Raw genomic sequence first — 2,149 nt, forward strand, 5'->3', positions numbered from 1 at the left:
TGTATAACATCATCAACTAACGCAATCGTCTCTTGCTGGAAAAGTGTTTGTCCATTACATGGAACGCATAGAAGACTCATAAAAGACACATTGAATGTGATGAAAAGTTTGCATTAATATGTTTTTATAAGTTAGTATATTTTAAATGAGAATCATCTTCTACCGGAAAAAATTGTTAACATTTGCTGTCAAGCGCGGGATACGTGTGATGTCCAACCTAATTTTGCTCAAATTGAGTCGTTCGGATTCCAGAATGCAAAATTGCGTTCCGTTTGGGCTATTTTGACTCGACCGGATTCCAGAATAAGAAGACTAGGTGAATTGGCGTGGAATCTCTACATAGAGTGCAGACAGCGGGTTCAAATATCCCAGCATTCCATGATTCATTTGTCAAACGTCATTCGAAAACTATCGAACCAGCAAAGAAGAACCTCGCAATGAATTATCTTCTCCACCGTCAGCGCACCCCAGGGGCCGTGATACCCGTTCCGGACGAGCTCAAGGAACTAATGTCGGAGATTAGCCGAGAAGTGCTACGTGCACAGCCTCCCAATGTGATCGGTTTTATTGCGGACTATCTGGAGGCAAAACTGATCCGACGGGAGAATCAGATCGTTGCGAACAAAGTGGTTGACACGGTGCTGGACATTAGCCTGGACATCATCGCGCTGTTGGACGAGATTGGACTCACCCGGGAAAAGGCAGAACGGGTGGTGCAACTGATTCGGGAAGCATTCCGAAATCACTTTCGTGTGCGCACTTCGGACGACAGTTTGAGGGAAGTTTTTCGCGAAGAGGAAGTTCTCAGAAGGCTTGTGGATGAGTGTGAATTTACCGATGAGGAAGCGTTGAAAACGGGAAAGATCATTGAGCGAGCTTACAAGACCTACTTTTTGAGAAATGTTTATAAGGATTACCACGGACCGGCAGTGACACGTGACTGGAAAGACGCGGCGAAACACACACTGGGGATCTATGCTGCCAGTGGAGCTACAAAAGAGGAAATGGAACGGGCAGCCGTACGAATACAAGCTGCCTATCGTGGGTACTACACAAGAAAGCGACAGGAGTTGGATCAGAAGGCGGTGGTTATCCAGCAAGCATATCGGAAGCATCAAACAAAACAACTTGTTTCCGGTGTTTTGGATGACATCATAGAAGACGTCGTAGACCCAAAATTCTCAGGGCGTGAAGAAGTTATATGGATTGTAGATATGGTTCTCGATAAAGAGTTGTGCAATGAACCCGGTAATAAGCAACAAATGGAAGAAGCCGCTGTAAAAATACAATCAGTGTTTCGAGGAAAACAAACGAGGAAACATCTGCGTGAACACAGTTACGACGGTGACGAACAACGAATAACAAAAATTTCACTGGATTCCCTTGCAAACCCACCACCAAGCAGCAGCTCGAAGAAAGACCTTGAAAAGGCAGCTATTCTGGCACAATCTGCGGCTCGAGGTCACCTAACGCGTCGGCAGATCCAAAAGGAGAAAGCTGCTATACAAATACAGGTTAGTTCACTTAGGAATCGTGTTTTATTTTACGAATCTAATGGCGAGATAACTCTATTCCAGAGTCATGCTCGGGGCCACCTTACACGAAAGAAGCTATCAAAGAATCAGACAGACAAGTAACAAACTCGCAGACCAGTTGGGCTGACGGATAGCAAACACGCAGCGAAGGCCGTGGAAACTAACATCCAAATTTTGAATAAAATAGGTTTTCTGGGAACGCATTACCCAGAAAAGATTCTCACGCTCTAGAAGCTTGTTTCGAGAATACTGTTGACGCTACTTGTTCCATCCAGCGTGAGGAATCTTGACAGTGGCGATAAGATTTAATGCCCGCATTGCACGGTTAATCGCGGTGATGGAGGGAGTCATGTCACCGCGTGAACATTTATGGCCATATCTCGAAAAATGACTACTTCATTTTCGTATACAAGAATTACTATCTTTCCATTCGTGCAATAGTTTCACCCAGTGATGCCAAATTGATTCAACAATGAACGATCCATTTTCCTTTACATTCGGAAGCAGAGCCCCAAAGCTCTGGAAGCCCTTCCCAGTGCTGGTATGAGAAAGAAATGGCCATAAATAATTTAATTACCTTCGTCTGTTCATCTTACCGTTTGTCCGCGGAGAAG

General features: G+C 44.7%; 1 protein-coding gene across 1 annotated transcript; it reads left to right on the forward strand.

Annotated features, from left to right (window-relative positions):
* Positions 1–423: 423 nt before the first annotated feature.
* On the forward strand, positions 424–1,700 carry LOC129777906 (abnormal spindle-like microcephaly-associated protein homolog). The gene is made up of 2 exons (XM_055784481.1): positions 424–1,514; positions 1,578–1,700. The coding sequence occupies exons 1-2, from the start codon at positions 438–440 to the stop codon at positions 1,635–1,637; spliced, it is 1,137 nt and encodes a 378-aa protein (XP_055640456.1). The 5' UTR covers positions 424–437; the 3' UTR covers positions 1,638–1,700.
* Positions 1,701–2,149: the final 449 nt, after the last annotated feature.

This window comes from Toxorhynchites rutilus, chromosome 3, assembly GCF_029784135.1.
Source record: "Toxorhynchites rutilus septentrionalis strain SRP chromosome 3, ASM2978413v1, whole genome shotgun sequence".
Lineage (NCBI taxonomy): Eukaryota > Metazoa > Arthropoda > Insecta > Diptera > Culicidae > Toxorhynchites > Toxorhynchites rutilus.